This window comes from Theropithecus gelada, chromosome 13 (genome assembly GCF_003255815.1).
Source record: "Theropithecus gelada isolate Dixy chromosome 13, Tgel_1.0, whole genome shotgun sequence".
Taxonomy (NCBI): Eukaryota; Metazoa; Chordata; class Mammalia; order Primates; family Cercopithecidae; genus Theropithecus; species Theropithecus gelada.
This window is the reverse complement of record NC_037681.1, coordinates 29750295-29774031: the sequence shown is the minus strand read 5'-3', so window position 1 is coordinate 29774031 and position 23737 is coordinate 29750295. Positions and strand designations below refer to the sequence as shown.

The window sequence follows — 23737 nt, the reverse complement described above, 5'->3', positions numbered from 1 at the left end:
AAAAAAAAAAAAAACCTCTGAAAAAGGACAAAAACCCAAAAAAAAAAAAAAAAAAAAAAAAAAAAAAAAAAAAGTAAACAATGGCAACAGCCCAAACGTAATGAGTAGGACATTAACATATGGTGCGTCCATACAGAAAATACTGTGCAGCCACTAAGCCAATAAAACCCACAATTTCTGACATGGACATCAACATACTAGAGAGTGAAAATAGGTTATAAAGCATCAGCAGAGAAAGATCTACTTATACAAATTTTTTTGAATGTATACACAGGGACATGTAAAGATGTTTAGTTAAATGTCAAAGTGGTTATCTTTGGGTAAGTAAAATTTGGGGGCAATTTTTAATTCCTTTTATATATATTTTCTTATATTAACCAATTTTCTTAAAAAGCACATACTATTTTTACAAACAGCAACAGAGGATCTCTCGCACCTTCTCCACTCACAGAAGGTCTGTATTACCTATTTGACATACTGAATTTCTTTATTAAATGAATTTTGAAGAAAGGGCTCCACAGCTTTAAAATAAAAGCCTGAAAGCCACTGTTTTAGATTAGATCCTGGGCAACTAAAATTTTAAACACCTAAACAACAGCAAGCACTTAAAGCTTGAGAACTTCAGTTTGCGGAAACAGTCAAATAATTTTAAAGTCACGTTTTTTTATCTGTTTTTGTCTTTTGTAGAAACAGGGTCTCACCATGTTGCCCAGGCTGGTCTTGAACTCCCGGGTTCAAACAATCCTCCCACCTCAGCCTCCCAAAATGCTGGGATTACAGGTGTGAGCCACCCTGCCGGGCCTTTTAACATGATTTTAATGGAGGCAATCCAATTCACTTCAGAGTTAGATTCTCAAGGAACTGTTTTTCAAATGATCTTTCTCACCTATGGAAAGAAAGGCCTTCACAGCCCATGACTATCTGGCCAACTTCTACACTCTTCATCAGATGTCTTCTCCTGTGAAAACTGTGAGTTTACTGTTAGATAAGCCCACCTCTGCTTTTATGCATGCATATACTACAGCTCTCACTCAACTGTGAAACATTAGTGCCTGACCCCTCCAAGTGCCAGCTCTGCAGAGCCAGGACCCAGCACTACCTGAGGACTGCTCAAAAGATGGCTCAAGTCTATGACTTAGAGGCATCATCTATACAGTGTATTTCCATTAAAATAAATGACTTAGTCAGTTCACAGGATCAATTCACCTGGACACAGAAGAGAAGAAGTAACCAGTGCAAGGTGCATATACCACAGCAAGCAACGACAGAGCCAGTGGGGAACCCAGTTACTCCTTAAGTCATGGCTACGACCTTCACACACTACTTGAATTTCAAAATTTCAGTATGCATTTTAAGTAGTCTTAAAGTGTTTAGGTAAATAGATTTCTACTTTACTAACCAAAAAGAGCATGACCTGAACACAAATACCCCTTTCCAAATTCATCCTTTGTAAAATACTACTATTTAATTTCACCCTGATTGTTTGTAAAACGCTACTACAGTACTTAATTAGAAACAATATCCTTACAGAAGGAGGATTGAAAAAAAAAATACTCTGTGCTTGTATAACACACAGCAGTTTCCTAGTCCCTGTCTCATGCTGTCTCACTGATTTCTCTGCCACTCTATGAGGTAGGCCAGGAAGGTGGTATTATACATATGTGCTTTTCTTTTGAGAATGCAACCTATTATACTATACATGATATGTGTTTACAAAAAAAAAATGTGTATAAAAACATCCATTCTCCTATCCACAAGAACCCTTTAAGTTTAATTAAAGGCTTTATCTTGAGAATTCATTTCATCAAGTGAATATTTAAAAATATTCGCTTGTTTTTCGAGTGAATATCTCTAAACATTCAATGAAAAACAAGGCAGTAAAGTGGGAATAAAGGAGCAAAAGACACGAGACAGACATAAAAAAAGTAGAAGAACAGAAGTAAATCCAATCATATCAATAGTAACATTTAACGTTAATGGATTAAACAATCCAATCAAAAGGCAGAGATTGTCAATCTGATAAGAAAAACATGATCCAGCTACCTATATTATCTGTAAGAGATACACTTCAGATTCAAAGATGTACACAGGCTGAATGTAAAAGGGTGCAAATAGTAACCAAAAGAGCTGGAGTGGTGATATGGTTTTAATGTGTCCCCTAAAAGTTCACGTGTTGGAAACTTGGCCCCCAATGCAGCAGTGTTGACAGGTAGAACCTTTGGGAGGTGACTGGGTCATGAGGGCTTTGCCCTCATGAGTGGATTAATCCATTCATGGATTACTGAGGGAGTGGGACAGTTATGAGAAGAGTGGGTCTCTTATTAAAAAGCCAGTTTAGCTGTCTCTTGTGAGGCCCCCACCATGTGATATCCCGCACTGACTCAGGACACTGCAGAGTCCCCACCAGCAAGAAGGTCCTCACCAGATGCAGCCCCTCAACCTTGGACTTCACAGCCTCCAGAACTAGGAAAGAAATTTCTTTTCTTTATAAATTACCCAGTCTCAGGTATTCAGTTATAGCAACAGAAAACAGACTAAGATAAGCAGATATTCTAACCTTAGACAAAATGGACTTAACTTTCAACTGCTACCCTGATTCCTGGGACTGATTTCCCTCTGCTGACCACTTAAGAGCTTGCTCTGGGAATAAAAACTCATTTAAATACATTTCTAAGATATATGTATTTACAAGGGTTAAGCTCCTGCTGCAATTAACAAACATACATTCCAAAATCACAAAGTGCCTTCTGGATTAGCTTTGCTGTTGATTGCTTAGAGGGAATTAAGAGCTGGTCAATGCCAGTTTCAATGCCTGTCACAAACATCACCCATGCATTTTGTATATTTGAAACCTAAGTTTGCACCACTATGAGAGGGAAACAAATGCCATCCAGGGCGAGGGAGCTTCACTGGCACTGCCAGGAGGAACCAACCCCAGGCAGAGGTGGCAGCTGTTTCCATGTGCCATTTGTATACGCATATCTGGCAAGCAAGGCACAAAAATAAAAAAGCTGTGAGCAAAGGCCTTCATGATCCATGGTCTCTGATCTCAGAGAAATGCTCTTGAGAGTGTCCGTCCTGCTGTCTCCCCCTAAGGGATGGGCTGAGGCTGCGGGATGGAGTGGAGCAGACAGGCGCTCCCCAGGCCACCTGGGCCTTCAGGCTAGATGAGTGCCCCCGCCTGAGCAAGTGAGGTCTAGGAGGAAGTCAAACGGGTGACTTGGCTTCCCATTCACTCACATACACTGACACAGGCCATGGTCTGTCATCACTGTATGGTGTTTTCAGCTGACTTCTCACCCTCCCACAAGCCAGTCACTGACTCCACTGGTACAAGAGAACTCAGACATCTCATTTAAATACACCCAAGGAATAAGTATTTTAGCAAGAGTATGTATGTGAGGCCAGAAAGAACATTCTATACATTTAGTGGTTTTTCTCTACTTTTAAGAAAATGTTGGTGTTAAAGTAACCTAACTCTACCCTCCAGGAAGCTAGCACTTCCCTAGTAAAAGAAATGTCAACACAGGGGCAAAGGGAGTCCAATAATGCATGTGGCGTTTTCTCTGAAGCCACAGGTATCGGTGAGACGCTCCCACAGGTGAGGGCAGAGCCGGCACAGCCTGGGCTGTAGGACCTGCCTTCACCACCGCCTTACCTCGCACATCTGCAGCTGGAAGAAGCGCCTCTCCTTTTCCATCTCTTCGGCAATTTCCGCTCCGCTTATTTCAGTCCGAATCATCCCATGGAGCTTGGCGTGTTCCTTTTTCTCCTTTTCTATCTTGGTTCTACGTGTGAAAGCAAGGATCAATCAAGATGCCTGTTGGCACGGAACTCAATGGGACAGCCTTGAAGCCGCCCCAGTACCCAGCGTGGCAAAACCAATGCTCACCACATGCTTCAGCACAGGCAGCCTCTTAACTCCCTCAAAAGGAAAATGGGTGTCCTCACAAAGATGTCAAGCTGGGCCTTCCTACTTACTCAGCAAGTACTTCCTAAGCACCTGCTTTGAGTCAGGTATGGGTCAGAGGAGGCGGGAAGTGTGCACAGGGCTTGGAGGGTTCCTTCGGCATCAGCATTCGGAGCCTGCCTGCCCTCTAGTAACCCAAGGGCACTGTCTGACTCTTCCCCGCCCACTGTTTCTCCTCCTGGACTTCCTCCTTAGTCTCTGTCATCACCTCCTCACTCAGTGAAGCCACACCAGTTCTCTGCCTTGACCTACAACACCGCTCATCACTGTAGAAGACGACCAACCACCTTTCCGTGCTGTCGGCTTAATTATCCTTTCCACATTCATCTCGTGCCTAACCTGTATTACCTAAATGTCGAGTGTGCAGTTCAGGGTAAAAACTGACCAACGAGCACATCCAAAAAAGAGTCACCACGGTAAAAAGGAGCCACAAAATCATGTTTGCTAAGGTGGGCTTGAAATAGCCATGAGTTTTTATTCTGGAGAAAAGGAGACTAAACAAAACCAACAGCACTCAAAAAACGGAAAGGGCTGCCATGAAGACAAGGGAAGCAGCTCTTTCTGTAGAGCCTCAAGTAGACACCACAAGACCCAAATAGCATGTTCTTTCAAAGGCATCCAATGATGAAATGGGCTACACGGGGTTCCAGAGGGTTCCCTGTCATTAGGGTGAGGAGGACTAGTGTTTAAGACGAGGCAAGAAATGTCATTTCTCTGTGTGTCCTGCACTGTGTAGGTTCTCAACAATTTGAAGGAGTGAAGGAGCGAATGAGTGAAAAATAAACACACAGGAGACCCTTGGGGAGGGATGTTTAATGAGTTTACGCATCCGAGAGGGAGTGTGACTGGAGGGTCCCTGGGACTAGAACTAGACAATTCCAAGGTGTCCCTGACACTCCTTCACAGGCAAGAGACCATCCAGACACTGGTCATTTCTCTTAATAATCAGGTATGGGACTATTTGCCCAGGAATTTAAAAGACATCTAAAACCTATTATGGTTGTTACATATCACTAAACCTCTTGGGGTAAATGAATCTCCCACATTAATAAAAAATTACTTCCTTTATTTATCCTACAATTACTTCAAGTTTAAAGGGTACTGCTCCCTCCTCCTAAATTCTAGGGTTTTATGAGGAATTCTGTCCCCTTTCTACCCATGTGTGTCTCATTTTTACAGAATTTGATGTTATCCTCCTTCCAAACCTTTTCTTTTCAGAACCAGACGACTCTCTCAGGCACTCTTCGTCAGAAAGCCCTTTCTGCCCTTGGTCTAGTCACACACAGTACCATTTCCCATCAGCCACGGAGAGGGCAGCAAGTGCGGCTGAGTGAAGTGGGAAAGCTGCCTGGCCTGGCTCAATTACTCTTACTGGCTGACAAGCAGAAACCACTGACTCTTGGTTTTCCCTCTGCAAAGCAGGAATCCACTGGTCCCTTCCCATTTATTTCACCCAACTGGCACACAGATCAAGGATGCTGACAGACCAGGGATCCCAGGTGGGGGCCCCCCCGGGCGGAACAGACCTGCAGGGTTCTCTAGTCAACACTCTGCCTGTGCTTCTGAATGAATGCACACCATCATTGAAACTCCAGAACTCAGGGCCAAGCAACCTAGGGTATGGAAATGTAAGATTCCCATGGATAGAAGGAGTATCAAAGGTGTGGGGCTCACTGAGTTGAGCTTTGTGATCCTTCCCCACTGAAAAGATATCCAGGGAGAGTTTTTTTGTTTGTTTGTTTTGTTTTTTGTTTTGTTTTTTTTAACCAAACAACCTAAAGAAATACTTGTACTTAGATTTGAAATGACTTCCTCATAACACCTTTTACTTTACCAGATAGCTTCATATGAAAGATTCATATGAAAGTTTCTATTTCCAATCAGAACACTCAACATTACCCAAGGCACAGAGATTACAAAGTAAACACCACCATATTTCATATCTTTCCAGTATTTAAAATAATTGAAGCCATTATTCCCCCCACAATTACTTGCTTGATCAATTCCCTGTAGCTTGACTCTCTCTACAATAGGGATGGGAAACTGTGACTGGGGAAGTTACAATTGCCTGAAGTCAACCAACAGAGTCTTGTCTCTTGGCTGACTTCAGGTCAGGAAACCAATTCTATTTCTTGTAGAAACCATAGTTCACATCCAAGAATCAATTCTCCATTCTTCAGGTTATTTTTTTGGCAGATGCATCTGAAGGAGACAGGTATTGAACCCTCTTTCTAAACCCAAGGGAACTGGTATTTCAGAGAAACACAGATACAAAGCTAAGTAGTTTTCACCAATCACCAGGAAGATGAAGTCTGAAAACTGCCCTGTTATCAAAAACAGTAACAGAATGGACAAAGTGTTTAAAAACAAAAACAGAAAGAAATACCTCCTGAGAGAAACTGGTCTTAACTTCCCTCAATGAACTTTCCTGAAAATAACATCCTATAACCACTATGACATCATAGACAAAGGAACGGAGGAAAACAGATTAAAAGAAGAAGATAGCATCACCAAACATATCTGTCATCAAAACGAACCACAACAACATGGTTGATAAAAATTCTTTTCTGGATTAACGTTTATTTAGACAATCCCTTTAAGCAGTAAGAGTTTGGTTTGAATTTGGAATCTCAAATTACCTATACGTAATTTTAAAAACGAGAACACTCACATTTTTGTTTCATAGTCCTTCCAAGCTTTATCAAAAGGCTTTTTCAGATCCTGTAAACAAAGAGTAATAAATTAGGCGAGGGTAATCATTCACTTCTGTGCAAGATAAACTTACTTATCCCTGTACCAGCCCTGAAAGCAGCATTAATGTCTGCAATAAATGATGTATGTAATCCCGTGAAAAATAAAGAATGCTCTTAAGTACACTAGCGGTGGCATTTCCTTTCTTTCTCTTAATATAGAATATACTAAATGCACACAAAAGCAAGGTGCTGCCACCCAGTTATGACACTCATGGGCCACCTTGTGTCACCTGTGCCCTACTCCCTGTCCTGGGCCTAATCTGAAAGTAAACCCTGAAAGACAACCTTTAATCTGCAAATATTTCAGGATGTCTTTCTAAAAGAAAGGAACTCTAATTGATAGATGAATCTCGACACATCTAACCCTGCTTTAAGCCCAATGACAGGAACAGAAAGGCCACCACATCCTCCTGGGGTCTCCTACTGCTCTTTCGTCTGCAATTCAGGACTTCATAAGCTCTGATAAAGCCTGCCTCAAAAACTACTGAGCCACTGGAAATTCTATCAAATGGTCCCCACCTATTTATGCTCCTTTCAAAGGGGTTCTTCAGGGAGTCAGAAATCTTTTTGTTGTTGTTGTTGTTGTTGTTGACTACTTTTTGGCTTTTCAATGGCCTCGGGTAAGGCCCAAGTGCCACAGCCTGGCATACAAGTCCCTGCACGAACTGGCTCCTCCTGCACCCTGGCAGCCTGACATGCAGCGCTGAGTCCTGCCCCCTGTGTGCACCTGTGCCTTTCCTCTGCCTGGGATGCCTTCCCGCCCATGAGCTGGGCTAACTCCGCTGACCTGTTCTCCGAGCCCCTGAAGGCTCGATAGGGAATGTGTCTCAACAGCTCTCTCCGGGCACACTCTGTGAAGGAGACCCTGAGAAGCCTCTGTAGAGGTCCTGGAGATGGGACCCAGGAATCGTGTGCAGATCCAAAGAATTTGAGTCTCCCGAGAAGGCAGCCACAATCATGTCCCTTTCGTGGTGCATGTCTGTCAGGGCTGGCGGTGGGCAGGAGCAGCAGGCTGCCCAGCAAACACTCCTCTAGCCCTGCCCACTGCCCCCGAAACAGCTCCTGGCCTGTGTGCTCATGAGCAAACGCCCCTCCAGCCCTGTCTGCTGCCCCCTTAAACAGCTGCTGGCCTGCATGCTTATAGTGGCTAGGCATGTCCTAAACAGCCAACATCCTCTGAAGGACAGAGAGACGAAATCAGCTCATGCCTGAAGACTGCGACCTTCCCAGCAGGAAAATACACACTTGCTAGGATCCTTTCCCAGTGGTAAATGGGCAACATGCCAGTTAGAAAGCCCAACTTCTCCCACAGGTTTCCCTCCTCCCTGGAGGGACCAAAACTCTTTACTGTTTCCAAAATAGCAGTTTTCTTTCCCTTCCCAGTCTCCTCCCCTCATCAAGTTTGTTGCACCAACAGGATGGCCAGAAAGGCCAAAAGTCACCACCATTCTGGCTGAAAGGTGGTCCCAAGATGGCAAATCAGAGGAAGCGGAGATAAAAGAGCCATCCTGTCGTCCCCATGAGAACGTACTGGCGTGGCTGCTGCCCGGCAGGCCAAGTTACCGTGACTCTACATGGTCTAAAAGCTGCCCCCGGTGTCACAGTGTCAATGTCATACCCCTTTCACTCCTTTCAGGTCCCCCTTCAGCAAACTGTCCAAAGGGAAGGAGATTATGTTGTTCATATTCTGAATCTAAAAAACAAAAACAAAAAGGAGATTCTTATTCAGCTTCCTTGTGAATCTAAAGTAAGGACAGCAAGGACATTAGAGAGAACATTCGATAATGATTCGCCTCCACCTAAAACCCGGCTGGTGCAGGTACTGTGCCTTATTCAGTCACATTCTTTGGAACAATTTCATCTTACAAACGAATAGAGGACGAATAAAAAGTCTAGGTCTGTATATTTTTCACAGTAACAATCTTATATTGTTATGCTATAAAGTTTGTAAAGAAACAATCATTGCAGTGAAGAAAAAATGTTTCAAAACAGTCAATGAGAGAATTACATCAAAAGCCTGGGATAAAAGGAAACCCCCACTTCTGACTCTCAATCACAGCTCCACCCATAAGCTGGGCTGTACTGGGGTTGGCGCTCTGGGCCCCAGGCCCCAGTCTCCACAGCAAGCTCCAAACAGGGGGAAAAAAGGCAAAGTCTTCTGTCTGCTGCAAAGGCACACGAGCAAATGCTGGGTGCGAATGATAAAAGAAATGTGTGTGTGCTGGGGAGGGAGAGTGTCAATGAATGTGTATGACAGAGTGTGTGGGTGTGAAGGGTGTAAGTGTGTCTTGAGTGTAAGAGTGAATGCACATGAGGGTCTGTGTGACTGAATGTGGGTATGAGTGATCATGTAGGTATGTGAGGGAGCATGTTAAGTGACTGAGGGTGTGATTGTGTGAGGATGTGATTGTGTGAGTGCGGATGTGAGCGTGTGAATGACTGTGTATGGGTGTGTGTGGGTGAGGGTGTGACTGTGTGTGGATGTGAGTGATTGTGTGAGTGTGGATGTATGTGAATGTGATTATGTATGAGTGTGTGTGGGTTTATGAGGGTGTGATTGTGTGAGGATGTGTGTGAATGTGATTGTGTATGGATGTGGGTGGGTGTGATTGTGTGTGGATGTGATTGTGTGTGTGGATGTGAGTGTGGGGGGTGTGATTGTGGGCATGTGAGTGGGTGTGTAAAGGTGTAAGTGACTGTCTCTTGAGTATGAGTGAATGCACGAGGGTGTATGTGAGTGAATGAATGCGTGTGTGAGGGAGCATGTGTTTGAGGGAGTGCATGTGTGTGGATGTGAGTTGGGGTGACTACACTGTGTGAGGGTGTGTGTGTGGATGTGAGTTGGGGGTGACTGTGAATGTGACTGTGTGAGGGTGTGTGTGAGGGTGTGACTGAGTGAAGATGTGAGTGACTATGTGAGTGTGGATGTGTGTGGGGGGGTGTGATTGTGAGGGTGTGAGTGAGGGTGAGCATGGATATGGGTGTGAATGCATGGGGTGTGCGTTGAGTGTGGTTGAGTGTATGTGGATGTGAGCAGGTGATTGTGTGGGGTGAGTGTGGTTGTGAGTGTGTGTTGAGTGTGGATGTGATTGGGAATGATTGCATGTGTTGTGTGTTCAGAGTGGTTGCATGAGTGTGGATATGAGTGGGTGTGATTGTGTGGGGGGCATGTGAGTGTGAGGGTGTGACTGTGAGAGTGAGGGTGTGATTGTGAGGAGGTGTGTGATTGTGGGCGGAGGTGGTGTGGGTGGGTGTGTGAGTGAGGGTGTGTGTTGGGGGGTGTTGCCAGGGAAAGAAGATAAATAGGAACAGGAAGGCCAAGAGCCTTGGTACCCCCATTCTTCTCCCTGAAGCAAGAAGGCAGGAGAGTGGGGACGCACACTGTCCGCACGGATTAAACTGGGTGGAATGGAAGCCTCCTAACCAACAGGCACATGAGTAGCAAGCAAGTCTCCATGACAGCAGTTCAAATGCGACTCAACTCGAGATGCAAAGCTTCAGAAAGGAAGAGCCTTCAGGTACAGCCCCAGAGCCCTGAGCCTGAAAAGATTCCCTCCCTCAAGTGGAAAATGAGCTGGAAACCCACTTTCACACTTCCCAGGCTTGGAGCACTCCCCTGAATCAACCCAATGGCCAGTTCCCACTGCTGGGCCCCTGTGGCTTCTGTGACACTCTGGGGTCCTAGATTACAGGCCCAGAGAAGGAGAAGGCCAAGAGGAGGGACTTGGGGCCTTGTGTATTCATTCATACCATCGAGCAAAGGAAAGCTTTATTTCTAGTATAATTACCTTAAATAGGAAGATAAAATGGCACCACTTGTAAGGCAATATGGGATCCGATTTTTATACACCATTCAGCGTACTAAACTTTTTTTTCTTTTTTTGAAACATGGTCTCACTGTGTCACCCAGGTTGGAGAGCACTTCAGCCTCAACTTCCTGAGCTCAGGGGATCCTCCCATGTTAGCCTCCTGAGTAGCTGAGATTATAGGCACAGGCCACTAGGCTTGGCTAATTTTTTTTTTTGTATTTTTTGTAGACAGCGTTTCACTGTGTTGCTCAGACTAGTCTTGAACTCCTGGACTTAAGAGATCCGCCCTCCTCGGCCTCCCAAAGTGCTGAGATTACAGGCACGAGCTACCGTGCCTGGCCTAAATTTTCCATTAGAAATAGAAATGTACTTGGAAAACAATGGTAAGGTATGTAATAACATCTGCATCCACAGCCAATTCTGCCAAATAAATGATCAATTAATGACTGTCATTTCAGAAATAACCTTTTTGGGGAACTTTTGCCTTAGGATTAAACAACTCAACATTTCTCATGTACCTGGCCTTCCTCCAAGGTACAATGTCATCAGCTATGACTTGCTAATATCAGCCTTAAGCATTGAATTTTTAAATCCTGAAAAGCACAGTTTAAGGCGACGTTCCTTCCGGGACGACCGGATGGAACAAGGACAAACAGAAGGCCATGTAGATGAGTAACCTACAACAACAAGCACACCTAGATTTCCACTGTCATTGTCAGCCTTGGCAGCCAGACAGGTGAATGAGGAATGCAACTCCGTCATAGTCCCCGCCTCCAGGGGCCACATTTCCCTCTACTTGCAAGGACCCTTGCAGACAGCCCCAAGTACCCAAGTATGGAGCCAGCTCTGTTTCCTCCAACGCTCTTCCTTCCTACAAAGTCCTCCCTCCCACCCTCCTCACTTGCTCGACACCCAAGAGTCATCTCTGACCCCACTGCTGCCACCCAGCCGTGCGGCACGCTTCTCAACAAATTCCAGGTCTTAACCCTACGTACACAGACCCGTCCTCCAACATTCCCTCCATGCCATTCTCACATTCACTGCCTCAGCTGGGCCTCACTGCTCCTTCTCGGAACTAAGGCTATGGCATCCCCTGCTCCCTGCCACCGCCTCCTAGCCTCTGCCTGCCCCAATCCCTCCTTCAGAGCTCAGGCAGGCTACTCTGGGGTTGTGCCTCTAATAAAGACTAAACTACTTATTCCTGCATTTCACACTCTCCACAATCCATCCTTATTTGCCACGTTTCATCTTCATCTTTCTCCAAACTGAACTCTCTCCTTCCCTGATTCTATGCATGTGCTCAATTTGTTCTATTCGACGGAAAAGTCTTCCCTATCCCTGCTGTGTTCAAAGCCTTCTCATCTATCAGGAGTTACTCAAATGCCACTTTCTCTACTAAGCAACCCCGGCAGAATGTGATCCCTCCCTCCCCAAAATCCCCCAATATTTTCTTTCTTTCTTTCTTTTTGAGATGGAGTCTCACCCAGTCTGGAGTGCCGTGGCGAGATCTTGGCTCACTGCAACCTCCACTTCCCAGGTTCAAGTGATCCTCCCGCCTCAGACTCCTGAGTTGCTGGGATTACAAGTACCCACCACCATGCCTGGCAACTTTTTGTATTTTTAGTAGAGACAGGGTTTCATCATGTTAGTCAGGCTGGTCTCAAACTCCTGACCTCAGGTGATCCACCTGCCTCGGCCTCCCAAAGAGCTGTGATTACAAGTATGAAACACTGCGCCCAGCCCCTTTTCTAAATGTTTTAAGGCACTTGGCAGGCTCTTCCCTGCATTCATCTTTTTTTTTTTTTTTTTTTTTTTTTTTTGAGACGGAGTCTCGCTCTGTCGCCCAGGCTGGAGTGCAGTGGCCAGATCTCAGCTCACTGCAAGCTCCGCCTCCCGGGTTCACGCCATTCTCCTGCCTCAGCCTCCTGAGTAGCTGGGACTACAGGCGCCCACCACCTCGCCTGGTTAGTTTTTTGTATTTTTTAGTAGAGAGGGGGGTTTCACAGTGTTAGCCGGGATGGTCTTGATCTCCTGACCTCGTGATCCACCCATCTCGGCCTCCCAAAGTGCTGGGATTACAGGCTTGAGCCACCGCACCCGGCCTGCATTCATCTTAGTGATCTCACACCCTAAGTTCTAAAGGGTGGCATCCACCTTTATTGTATTTTATGTTTCCCAGAGCTCTCAGCATGGAGCTTGGCATAGAATAGAGGCTTGAAAAATATTGATGGAAGAAATCAGTATACTGAAATATTTTTCTGAGCATCGAACACATAAAAGACAGAATCTACAGGGGCTTCAGATAAAATGTTAGTTCTATTAACCCCTTTAAACCAAATACAGCAAATGCGTGTGTGAATTCATTCATTCAAGTGTATTTATTGAGCACCTATTTTGCAGACAGCAACGGTAGGTAAATTTACAAAGGAGGCTGGGTGTGGTGGCTCATACTGGTAATTCCAACACTTTGGGAGGCCGAGGCGGGCAGATCACCTGAGGTCAGGAGTTTGAGACCAGCCTGACCAACATGGCAAAACCCCATCTCTACTAAAAATACAAAAATGAGCCAGGCAAGGTGGCACGTGCCTGTAATCCTAGCTACTTGGGAGGCTGAGGCAGGAGAATCGCTTGAACCTAGGAGGTGGAGGTTGCAGTGAGCCCAGATCATGCCACTGCACTCCAGCCTGGGCAACAGAGTGAGACTCTGTTTCAAAAACATAAATAAATAAATAAAAATTTTCATTCTGTTGCCCAGGCGGGAGTGCAGTAGCACGATCTTGGCTCACTGCAACCTCCACGTCCCGGGTTCAAATGATTCCCTGCCTCAGCCTCCCAAGTAGCTGGGATTACAGGCACATGCCACCCTGCCCGGCTAATTTTTGTATTATTAGTAGAGACGGAGTTTCACCATGTTGGCCAGGCTCCAAGGACAGCTCTGATGACCACTGTAAAGGAGCCACGTGTCCGGAGTAGTGGCAGGAGAGGGGGGGTGTACGGATGAGTTAGGAAACAAAAACAAGAAGCGAGGACCTCAGTCCTCATAGAGCCTCTCTCCGCGGGTGAACAGGGGAGACACGCCACATGTTTAGGTAAGTAAACTACCAAGTGGAAACTTTGAGAGCCAGGAATGAGATGCCATGGAACTTCCACGAAGAGAACACTATTTGTAGCCTGGATAACAGGGAAATCACTGTTTAGCAGCGGATGCGAGACAGACCTTCAAAAGATGGGGCATTGTGAGGTGGGGGCAGGGGTAGGTTGGGCAAAAGGAACGGCGTGGAGGGCGGTCACAGTGCTGGTGTGGACCTGCCAGCCGTGGCAGTCAAGGAGTCAGCAGAAAGCAGCAGCTGGAGAGAAAGAAGCCTGGTGCCAGGTCAGTGAGGGCGATTCTGGCTTCATTCAGTTTTTCTCTTTGGAATTATTTAAATTATCAAAATTAGGAAACTATTACTCTTCTAATCAGAAAATAAATTATTATAATAGAGACAGAAAAGTAGATCAGTGGTTGCCTGGAGCGGAGGGGAAGATGGGATTAACTGGAGAAGAACATGAGGGCCCTTAAGGGGAGAAGAAAATGTCCTAAATCGGATTTAAGGTGATGGTCGCACCACTTGGTAAAGTTACTGGAAATCACTGATGTGTACACTTGAAATGGGCAATTTTTATAACATGTAAAATATGCCTCAACAAAGGTGTTTACTTTTTAAAGAAAATCTCACAAATATCAACAGAATCCCCATCAATGGCTTCACTAATAATGCTTCCGGACTCCCGGACATCAGCCTGTTTGCCTCTGCCTTTCCACGCTCGGTGTATGCAGCCCACACAGCACACACGCCTGTGGCTCAGGGAGAATTTCCCAGGACACGGCCACTCTGGTCTCTGTCTGGGCCAGAGAACAAGTGCATGGGAGCTGGACGCCCTTCTCGGCAGATGTGCCCTGCGGCCTGAGTGTCGGGCAGGCTCTGGGCTTCCTCCGTGTGTCTGGCAGCCTCAGGTCCACAGCCAAACGAGCCATCCTCGAGTTCTGGCCGAGAGAGATGGAAACCACAGCCAGAAAATGATTACACATCCCTTGTGCTCAGGCAGCTCCAGTCTCAATTTATGAGTAATGACATTTTCATGCTCTTTGGGAAGAATTACATTATCCCTGGGTAACCCAACCAGAATATTTTCCTTAGCACCAAGAAAGCATAGAGTTTTCTCATGTTTCGACTCACTTTTAACAAATACATTATGTAAAATGGCTTTTTAAAACATCGAGTGCAACCTGAATACAAATTATTAATCTTAATCACTGCTATTAACTTTGGACCAACAAGCAGGCAATTTTTTTTTTTTTTTTAGACGGGGTCTCTCCCGCCCAGGATGGAACACAGTGAGGCTCCAGTGATCCTCCCACTTCTGCCTCCCGAGTAGCTGGGACCACAGGCAAGAGCCACCATGCCTGGCTAATTTTTTTATTTTCATTTTTTGTAGAGATGGGGTCTCGCCATGTTGCCAAAGCTGGTCTCAAATTTCTAGGCTCAAGCAATCTACTCACCTCAGCCTCCCGAAGTGCTGAGATTATAGGCATGAGCCACCACACCCAGCCCAGGCAATCTTTCAAATAACAATCCTCCCTTTCCCCATCTCCCCCGCCCTCTTCCTGTCTTAGCTTTTCCCCGGAGTTCACTTGGATACGTCTGACAAGGTGAGTAAGTAGTCAAAGGTCTGCGATCTCACAAGTAGAAATAAAATGATTCAGTCAGTGGGACAGGCAGTAAACAGGGTTATAAGACATAAAGAACAAAATCATTACGCTAATAACGTCACAGCTGATGAGCAAACAAAGATAGGCCAGAAGGCACAGAGAGGGGAACAGAGCCAGTCAAACAGTCATCTCTTCACAATATCCTTCCTATTTGGATGGTGGTGGGGGGGACCTTAAAACTCATTGCCTCTAGCTCTGTCACTTCCCACTTTCCCCCACCCCCCAGTTCACAGGCCACCCTCTCTGTTCTCTGGCCGCTGACCAACAGCTGCTGATCCAGCCGAAGTGTGGAGGTGCAGCCCAACCCCAGGGAGCTGCAGTGCTGCCTTCTCTTTGACTTAGGCAGTGAGTCATTCTGCTTTGCCAAATGATCTTGCCCAAAGGGATCCATCCAGAAGCCTGAAGCTAGACAGGATTCTTACGTTATAGCTATTTTTAAGGAGCAGCCAAAGGTCACTGGGCAGAATCTTTCCAGCTGTAGCCTCATGGGTCTAAAAAGTAACAGGTCTTCCCAGGGCTCACCTCCAAAACCCTTAACAGAGTCCGACTCTCTTCGAGGACAATCAGCTTTTCCTTTAAAAGGCCATTCTGTCACCATGTAATATAAAACATGGCCAAAGGATCTTACCTGAGGCTTGCCTGCGTCACGTCACGTATTTGAATATGCCCAGTTTATGAGAAACTTGAGAGGTAGAAAAGATGCTTTGAGATGTGGGGAGTTTTTAACTCGAGCAAATGCTGCTCAGTCATGGAGGTAAATAGGAAAAAGCATGGCCTCAAAGAAAGCAAACCACCTATTCACCTGCACAGGCCAGGCAACACCTTGTCTAAGGGTGGGCAGTTGCAGAAAGACCTCACACCTCATTGTATCAATTAAGGGCATTCTTAGCAGTGACTGCAGCATTAACAAGGATATGCAAGTGTGAAACAGCCTTCCAGTGCTGGAAGCTTCCAGCCACTTCCAGGAACCAGAGCCCACGGCCTAGGACATGTGTGTGAGGCAGACGTTAAAGAGTGGAAAGGGGGCTGTAGACCTGTGATGTCCCACAGGATAGACACTAGCTACATGCCCCTCTTCACATTTAAATTGATTAAACTTAAAGGAAGTTAAAAATGGAGTTCCTCAGTTGCACTAGCCACATATCAAATGCAACAGTCACATGTGGCTGGAGACTTGTTAGACTCAGTAAGGCAGATATACAGCATTCCCATCAATGCAAACAGTTCTACTGGGCACCAACACTTGGAACAAAAGGCTTTTGAAAAGTTTTAAGCAGCTTTATTGAAGTGTCATGGATAGACAATAAACCACATGCATTTAAAGTACGACTTGATATGCTATGACACATGGATACTCCTATGAAGCTATCACCAAAATCCAGACTGCCAAAGTACCCTCTCATCCCAAGAGGACGTTTCCTTGTGCTCCTTTTGCAACTCCAGCTCCTTACCCTCAAGTCTCTGGCAACCCCGATCTGCTTCTTTGACACAGAACACTGCATTTTCTGGAATTTTATATACGGTATCTGGAATCACCCAGCGTGTACGCTTTTTCATCTGGCTTCTTGCATAATGATTTTGGGACTGAGCATAATGACTCTGCAATTCATTCATGTAGTTGCGTGTACCAGTAGTTCACTTCTTTTTCTTGGCCAGCACTGTTCCATCATATGGCTCCACTGCTGTCTAGCCAGACACCTGTTGATGGACATTTGAGTTGTTTCCAGTTTGGGGGATACTACGGATATCACAAATAAAGATGCCATGATCATTTGTGGGATGGGGACTCTTTCAAATAGTGTCAAACAGGCCTCGTTATAAGGTGGCCTAGGAGCAGACTGCAAAGGAGGTGGGCAGAGAGCCACGTGAGGACCTGGGGGAAGTGCCCTCTGGGCCAAGGGGACTCTAACACAAAGGTCCTGGGGCAGGAGTATGCCTGGCAGGTTCTGTTCTTTCTAAAGGCTGCTTATCTGAAAGAATGGGTATCCAGGCAGAAAGTATTTTTGAGAAGCACAAGGTATTGAGTAAAACGGCCCGAATAAACCATCAAACGACACAGGGCCACTTAATCCCATTTAACCCGTACAATTACTCTGAGAAATAAGTGCCGTGACCCCCATTTTGCAGGTATGGCAACAGAGGCTTGAGTGATCCACGTTGCCTCCAAATCACACAACTATTAGCAGCAGAGTTGGCTAGAACTGTGAAGCCAGAGCTCTTCCTATCAGCTCACTATTAAACACAGCTGGACTTAAACTCCTGCTGTCACAGGGCAAGATGGTTTACACCTGCCAGGCCAGGCCAGGCCAGGCTAAGCTAAGCTAAGCTGGGGCTGGGCACCTGCTGCCATCCTAGGTGCTGTCTCCATCAAAAAGCCCTCCTGTTCCCTTTGACACAGAGCAGCCCATCAGGTACACACAAGGGAACTCTAAAGAGGAAACTCACTGATGTGGTTTGGGTCTGTGTCCCCGCTCAAACCTCATGTCGAATTGTAATCCCCAGTGTTGGAGCTGGGGCCTCGATCACGGTGGTGAAGTTCTCATGACTTGTTTAGCACCATGCCCCTTGGTACTGGGCAGCAAGTGAGTTTAAAAGTGTGTGGCACCTCCCGCCTCATTCTTGCCCCTGCCCGCGGCCATGTGAAGTGCTGGCTCCCCCTTCACCTTTCGCTTCCTGAGGCCTCCCCAGAAGCCGAGCAGAGCAGATGCTGCCATGCTTCCTCTACAGCTTGTGGAACCATGAGTCAATTAAACCTCTTCATACATATATATTTAAGTTACCCGGTCTCAGACATTTCTTTATAGCAGTGCAGGAACTGACTAATACAATCATCTAGGCCACTTTCATTTTTGGTGTAAGTGAACAGATCCCCTGGGCCACAGTATTGCCTTGAAGTCTATCACACACACGCATGATGCACACACTCCCGTCTAGGCACTCTCACAGAGGGCCCTCCTGAACAGGTGCACCCAGCCCGCCCCTGGCAGCAGAGTCGCTGATGGTTTAATTAAAAAGGAGAGGGGGAGCCCATGCTGATCCTAAGTGTTTAACACAAACTGAAAGATCAAAACCAACCAGCTGGCAAAAACACATTGGCAACTTTCACACCAGAACAAGGAGGAAAATCGCTGACCTGGTTTCTGCTCTTAATGCCGCTTCTCTGGCAGTCAACAGCTCTGATCTTTCAGGCTCTAAGTGGAGAGAAAACTGGGCCCTCTGCCCCCTTCTCCACTAGAATAAACAAAGAGCTTGGACACATCAGTCGGCCACCAACAACCGCGCGGACACCCACTGAAGGCCGGTTCTGGAAGCCGGAGGACAGCACTGGAGAACCCAGGACTCAGGCACCCAAAACTACTTCTAAAACTGGATGATGGTAAAACAATTGCTGAAGCCATCAACCAGAAATGAAAGTACTTTTTCAAAGGTATTACCTCCAAGAATCCAGGTTTAGGAAGCAGCTCTGACCTCCGCAGGACCTGGGGCACACAAAGTCTCCATCTCACCAAAGGTGAGAGTCGGAAGCACTGGACTGAGGCTGTCCTCGGGGCAGCGGTTCTCAGTGTGGCTCCCGACAAGCAAGGCCAGCATGACTAGGAACAGGAAATGCAAAACCCTGGGCCCTACCCCAGGCCTGTGGAATCAGAAACTCTTGGGGGAGCCCAACAGGTGTGGTCTAACAAGCCATGCAGGTGATGCTGATGCACCCCAGCTGGAGAGCCACAACCGTGCAGGTGAGGTGTGGAGGCTGGGGCTGTGCCTTTCTAACAATTCCGGTGCTGCTGGTGCAGCTGGCCCAGGGGCCGCACTTGGAGGACCTCTGCTCCAGGGCAGTGCTGCTCAAGCTTGACTGCCTGCTATTGCCTGAAGCTCCTACACACTAAGATTCTGGCTTCACAGGCCTCGGGGAGGCTGGAATTCTAAGAAGCCCCAGGCGATTCCAGTGATGCTCTGTGGGTGCCCGGCCAGGGCCCCTGTGGCACCACTGGTATAAACCCTGCCCACATGCCTTCTAAGCTGGAACCTGGAGTATATGAGCACTGATGTGGGGTGCCAGGCTTCAGATTTTAAGCAATGATTACCAAACAGCTGAAAGTTCCCAAAGAAAGGGGAATGCAAACAAGCACATGCTGAATTTCTATCAATTCGCTGACAATTCCCTCAGTGAGCCAGGGGCAGAGGCTTGACTCCTGGCTGGGCCCATCACACTGAGGACGAAGGGGCACAGGGTCTCCACAGCTCACAATCCCCTGTTTCCCTTCTCATCAACCTTGGGCTTCCAGTTCCTTCCCTGGGGCCCGGAAACAGGCTCAAGCCCCTCTCACCCTAGGAACCCACCTGGCTTTCCTCTTCCATTATCAGCCTTTCTTAGAACAGTGAACACCTGTGGTCCCTATGCCTCCACCTGCAGCAGCCGCTCTTCTGCCTTTAAGAAAAGTCCGGGAAATGTCCCTGAGGCCCCTCTCAGGCACCCAAGCCAACAGGGCTGCTCTTCTGCACCCCTGCTGTGGATGTGGCTCCCGACCTCCTTCACTCACACCCCGGGCTACTACAGCCCTCCTACCTGGTATCTCTATTCCCTACAGCCCTACCAGGCCGTATCTCCACCCCCAGTACTACAGCCCTCCACTTGGTATATATACCCTCCTACAGCGCTCCCACTCCTTCTCTACACCCCTAGAGCCCTTCCACCAATATCTATACCCCACTACTCCAGCCCCTCTACCAATATCTATATCCCACTACCACAACCCCCTCCACCAATATCTACACCCCACTACTCCAGCCCCTCTACCAATATCTATATCCCACTACCACAACCCCCTCCACCAATATCTATACCCCACTACTCCAGCCCCTTCACCAATATCTATACCCCATTACAGCCCCTCCATCAACACCTACACCCCACTACTCCAGCCCCTCTACCAATATCTACACCCACTATTACTGCCCCTCCATCAACACCTACACCCCACTACTCCAGGCCTTCCACCAATAGCTACACCCCACTATTACAGCCCTTCCACCAATATCTATACCCCACTACTCCAGCCCTTCCACCAATATCTATACCCCACTATTGCAGCCCCTCTGCCAATATCTATACCCCACTATTACAACCCCCCACCAATATCTATACCCCACTACTCTAGCCCCTCCACCAATATCTATACCCCACTATTACAGCCCCCCACCAATATCTATACCCCACTACTCTAGCCCCTTCACCAATATCTACACCCCACTATTACAGCCCCTCCACCAATATCTATACCCCACTACTCCAGCCCCTTCACCAATATCTACACCCTACTATTACAGCCCCTCCACCAATGTCTATACTGCACTACTCCAGCCCTTCCACCAATATCTATACCCCATTATTGCAGCCCCTCCACCAATATCTATACCCCACTATTATAGCCCCCCACCAATATCTATACCCCACTACTCCAGCCCCTTCACCAATATCTATACCCCACTATTACAGCCCCCCACCAATATCTACACCCCACTATTACAGCCCCTCCAATATCTATATCCCACTATTACAGCCCCCCACCAATATCTATACCCCACTACTCCAGCCCCTTCACCAATATCTATACCCCACTACTCCAGCCCCTTCACCAATATCTATACCCCACTATTACAGCCCCTCCACCAATATCTATACCCCACTACTCCAGCCCTTCCACCAATATCTATAGCCCACTACTCCAGTCCCTCTACCAATATCTACACCCCACCATTACAGCCCGTCCACCAATCTCTACACCCCACTACTTCAGCCCCTCCACCAATATCTATACCCCACTATTACAGCCCCTCCACCAATATTTACACCCCACTATTACAACCTCCTCCACCAATATCTATACCCCACTATTACAGCCCCTCCACCAATATCTGAACCTCACCACTCCAGCCTCTCCACCAAGATCTATACTCCCTCTCCACCCTGTACCTACACCCCCACGACTACAGCCCTCCCACCTGTATACATCCCCCTACAGCCCTCCTACCTGTATCTACACTCCCTTACAGCCCCTCCACCCCATATCTACACCCCCTACAGCCCTTCCACCCCCTATCTACATCCCCACTATAGCCATTCCACACAGTACCTTGTAGATTTGGCAAACAATTTTTTTTTTTTAAGTTTGAGGTCACCTATATCATGGTAGTTGTCCCTTTAATAGCCAGCAATTGAGAAAACACAATGACAACAACAAAAACAAACCATTTTAGGTTCATTAATACTTTCAGACAGAAACAGTGTGTCCTACACACATTTGAGAATTGTGAAGACATTGATTTCTAAACCTTGCAAGCAGGCTTGTGTGCAGAAGGACAAGTGCCATAGCGCAGTGCCCCTCCACCCGCAGGGATCCAGGGAACCAGGGACTCAGGGTTCGGGGCGGGGAGTCACTGCTCCCTGCTTCCAATGCTGTACCCTCAGGGCTCCGCAGGCTGCCAGTGGCCATCCCGGCACAGGCTGTCTTCTAATAAAAGCATCTGTGTCCCCTGCCCAGGCAGGAGTTGCCCGAGGTCACCGCCCTATACAGCACCAGCAGATGGACAGCACCCAGCAGGTGCCCAGTCCTCGTCTCTGTGAGCTCACCCTCCCGCGTCCAAGGCCTCACCACCCTATCTTTGCCCAATATGTATGGCTTTTCCCACTTTCTCTATATGGGGGTTACAGTATCGCAGCATTCCCTCCCAACCCCAAAAAGCAACAGTATCCAAGTCCAATGGAAACCTATTCTGTGGCTATGCCACAACCAAAATGTAGACATCTGATGCCAGCCTTATTTGTTCATCGTCTTGATCAAACAATGTGCTTTTGTTTTTGGTTAGAGATTTGTGAGTATAGAATATAGCTTAGCATTGAAGTCTTTTGGGTCTTAGATAAGGAATTTCCAACTATAAATGAGGCCATACTAAAATCTAAATGGCAGAGGTTTCTAGGGGCCCAAAGTGACTGTCAGCAAGTCCATCATCGTACTCTCTTTTCCTTCCTCACTCGAAGCCCTAGCCCTCAAGCCCGACTCACTCAAAGCCTATGGACTCCTAATTTGCACACGAATCTAACAAGGCACACAAGTCATCTTGCTCTTCAGTTCGCAGTACTGTAAAACAGAGACCTTAGAGGCACCCAAGCACTGATAGCAGGAGAAAGGGCAACCAATAGAAAAAGTGTCAGAATATTAAAAAGCAAATGTCAGAAATGGACACCTAGTAACAGTACAGAACTAATCCAAGGGCAGATATTCTCATGTACCCCAAGCCACTGAGGATGTCTCTAGATTTCAGCATAGTCCATTAGTTTACGTCCAAAACAGTGACTTAAATCTTCCCCCAGAAAGATGATATGATCATTGCTCTTGTTTAATTAAAAAAAAAGTAAGACATTTAAGAATCTAAGATATTTTCATAGGAGAAAGTCTATGGAAGTACTGAGGGTGAGGACCTCTGGTAGCAAGATGTCTATATTGAATGATGAGACAAGCCTTACTAATACGGACAATCAGCTCACACTTAACCTAAGCCTGACAGCGCCGGGCAGAGTCCTGCTGTACTAGTACCAATGCAGCCAGGCCAGGATGCCTGTCTGCCAGGTGCAACACATAGGACAAAGCCACAAACGACCACTCATCCCAACAGAACCTTACTAACTCCCTAGTAAGGTTAGCTATAATGTCTTCTGGCCAAGTGTGGTGGCTCACACCTGTAATCCCAGCAATTTGGGAGGCCCAGGCAGGTGGATCACTTGAGGTCAGGAGTTCGAGACCAGCCTGGCCAACATGGAGAAACCCTGTCTGTACTGAAAATACAAAACTTAGCTGGGTGTGGTGGCTCGTGCCTATAATCCCAGCTACTTGGGAGGCTGAAGCACAAGAATGGCTGGAACCCGGGAAGCGGAGGCTGCAGTGAGCCAAGATCGCGCTACTGCATTCTAGCCTGGGTGACACAGTGAGACTCTGTCCCAAAAAAAAAAAAAAAAAAGTTGGCCAGGAGTGGTGGCTCATGCCTGTAATCCCAATGGGAGGCTAAGGTGGGCGGATCATGAGGTCAGGAGTTCAAGACCAGCCTGGTGAATATGGTGAAACCCCATCTCTGCTAAAAATATAAAAATTAGCCGGGCATGGTGGCACGCGCCTGTAGTCCCAGCTACTCGGGAGGCTGAGGCAGAAGGATCGCTTGAACCCGCGAGGCAGAGGTTGCAGTGAGATAAGATTGCACCACTGCACTCCAGCCTGGGTGACAGAGTGAGACTCCGTCTCAAAAAAAAAAAAAGGCCGGGCGCGGTGGCTCAAGCCTGTAATCCCAGCACTTTGGGAGGCCGAGACGGGCGGATCACAGGGTCAGGAGATCGAGACCATCCTGGCTAACACGGTGAAACCCCGTCTCTACTAAAAAATACAAAAAACTAGCCGGGCGCAGT

General features: G+C 47.0%; 1 protein-coding gene across 2 annotated transcripts in view; it reads right to left on the bottom strand.

The window, feature by feature from the left end:
• The window catches only part of ASAP2 (ArfGAP with SH3 domain, ankyrin repeat and PH domain 2), a 201839-nt gene that overhangs the window by 82854 nt on the left and 95248 nt on the right, over positions 1-23737 (bottom strand). For both annotated transcript variants that reach the window (XM_025354932.1, XM_025354933.1), the window contains exons 4-6: positions 8342-8416; positions 6642-6691; positions 3659-3788 (exon numbers count right to left, since the gene is read on the bottom strand). In XM_025354932.1, coding sequence (XP_025210717.1) covers positions 3659-3788; positions 6642-6691; positions 8342-8416 — 255 coding nt within the window. The remainder of the gene's footprint in view (positions 1-3658; positions 3789-6641; positions 6692-8341; positions 8417-23737) is intronic.